The sequence below is a fragment of the Mytilus edulis genome, chromosome 6 (assembly GCF_963676685.1).
Source record: "Mytilus edulis chromosome 6, xbMytEdul2.2, whole genome shotgun sequence".
Taxonomy (NCBI): Eukaryota; Metazoa; Mollusca; class Bivalvia; order Mytilida; family Mytilidae; genus Mytilus; species Mytilus edulis.
The window spans coordinates 8,752,973-8,755,235 of NC_092349.1; the positions used below are offsets into that span (position 1 = coordinate 8,752,973).

Below are 2,263 nucleotides of genomic sequence, written 5' to 3' on the forward strand. Positions count from 1 at the left end.
CAAGAAGAAAATGAAGAAAACTCGATGTACAAGTATGTTATTATAATATTAAGAACAGATACTTGACTACTTTTCAGAGAAAGATTAGAGGTAAAAATTTATAAAGACAAAAAATTTGATAAAAATTAAGAAATGTCATCTAGAAACCCAACTTAATTGATATAAATCTGAATATCTGTTTTGGTCTCATTTGATATTCCGCTCTTGCACAGTTGTATTGTTCATTTTGTGTCATCTAATATTCTTGACAAAGGAGATAATTTCAGCATCTCTGTTACATTCCTTCTTTCTTAAATTTCGAATTACAGTTAAGTTTTATTTGAGTGAGATTTCGAAACAATCTGACATTGTCTTTTATCACATCGCTTTTACACATTTATCAAAGTCAACCCTAAGCAGAAAACAACAGATCCAGTGCAAAGTTGTATTGCTACTATATGCTTAAAAATAATTCCATGTTATAAGAATATTTCGATGGGGGTTTTTACATCTCTGGCTTTCTAATGTTTAGGTTCCAGTGATCCTTAAAAAAGCGCCTCTGACGCACGAAATTTATATCTGTGTTATTTTCATTTATTATTACCACTAAATGTTATCATAAAGATTTTACATCAAGCTGTTAAAACATTGTTTGATCTTAAACTAAGGCCAAAAAAAAAAATACATATGTTTCCGCGCTAACCCTACCTACCCTAATTTTTAGTGTCTTCTCTAAAACGTTTTATGCCATTTTGGAACAAGCACTGTTAAAGTCAGACTGATTCCCTAGTAGCAACCAGCAAAATAATGTTTGTAAAATAAAATGATATTGCCTATACTATTTTTGTTCAGCACGTTAGGGGAAAAAAATGTGTTTTTTTTTTTTTTTTGTCTTAACGTATATGTATGTGAAACGGTACTTGAGGTCTTTACAAATATGGCAGTCAGTCTGTTACACAACAACTGATTTTAAAAATTTTAATTGTAAAGATCCAGTCAATATACTGTTTAATACTGATTAATACTTATGGGACGAGGCATATCCAAAACTAACTTATCTGTTTTGGTAATCTCGTCATCAAATTAGGAAATATTTGACTGATATTTTAAAAAGGCAAAAATGTATTGGTGACATTAGAAAACAAATGTTATTTTATAAAATATTGATCATTTTCATTTAGGTTTATTATATACCACATAACTGTTGGATCTGTCACATTGTGTTTCTCAGTCCACCAGTCGAACGAATTTCATTTTAAGTCATGGCAAAAATGTTCTCAGTCCTTCTCTTTGTCAGTTTTTCTTGTTTATCTGAGTTTGGAACCACATGTGCAGTATATATAAAGCAGGACACTACATACAGGAATGACTATGGTGTATCTTCAAAGCCAACCACGACTTACATAGATAATGGTGGTGTATCTTCAGAGCAGAACACGACATACATAGATGATGGTGGTGTATCTTCAAAGCAGACCACGACATACATAGATGATGGTGGTGTATCTTCAGATCAAACCACGACATACATAGATGATGGTGGTGTATCTTCAGAGCAGACCACGACATACATAGATAATGGTGGTGTATCTTTAGAGCAGACCACGACATACATAGATGATGATGGTGTTTCTTCAAAGCCGACCACAACATACATAGATGATGGTGGTGTATCTTCAGAGCAGACCACGACATACATAGATGCTGATGGTGTTTCTTTAAAGCAGACCACGACATACATAGATGATGGTGGTGTATCTTCAGAGCAGACCACGACATACATACATAATGGTGGTATATCTTCAGAACAGACAACGACATACATAGATCATGGTGGTATATCTTCAGAGCAGACCACAAAATTCACGGATGACTATGGTGTAGTTTCAGAGCAGACCACGACATATATAGATGATGATAACGTATCTTCAGAGCAGACTACAAACTACATGTATAACTATGGTGTATCATTGAAGACAGATGTAGAAATTAATTCTGTTGAAAAAATAAGTAAGTATTAGATTTTTTCTAAAACCAACTAATTAAACAAATGTTGTTTCATAGTTTCCTTTGGTCTATTTTACACTGTTGTTTGATACATTTTGTTTTGTGCTCGTGCATTTACTTCAAATATATTTCTGTATCACTAAATGTCAATTTAAAGCTAGTACAACGTATAGGTTTTACCATCCAACTAGTTAATTTCTGTTTTTCATTCATCATTCATACAATAGAAAAAACTTGGGGCGACTATAAATTCTGCATTAGCGTTTCATTGAACTGC

The 2,263-nt window shown here is 32.8% G+C and overlaps 1 protein-coding gene across 1 annotated transcript; it reads left to right on the forward strand.

The window, feature by feature from the left end:
• The first annotated feature begins 1,241 nt into the window (after nt 1-1,241).
• On the forward strand, nt 1,242-2,000 carry LOC139526175 (uncharacterized). The gene has a single exon (XM_071321300.1). The coding sequence runs from the start codon at nt 1,242-1,244 to the stop codon at nt 1,998-2,000; it is 759 nt and encodes a 252-aa protein (XP_071177401.1).
• Nucleotides 2,001-2,263: the final 263 nt, after the last annotated feature.

What these genes read in the sequence shown, in the direction of transcription:
- LOC139526175 (XM_071321300.1), top strand. Translation starts at nt 1,242, where the DNA reads ATGGCAAAAATGTTCTCAGTCCTTCTCTTTGTCAGTTTTTCTTGTTTA.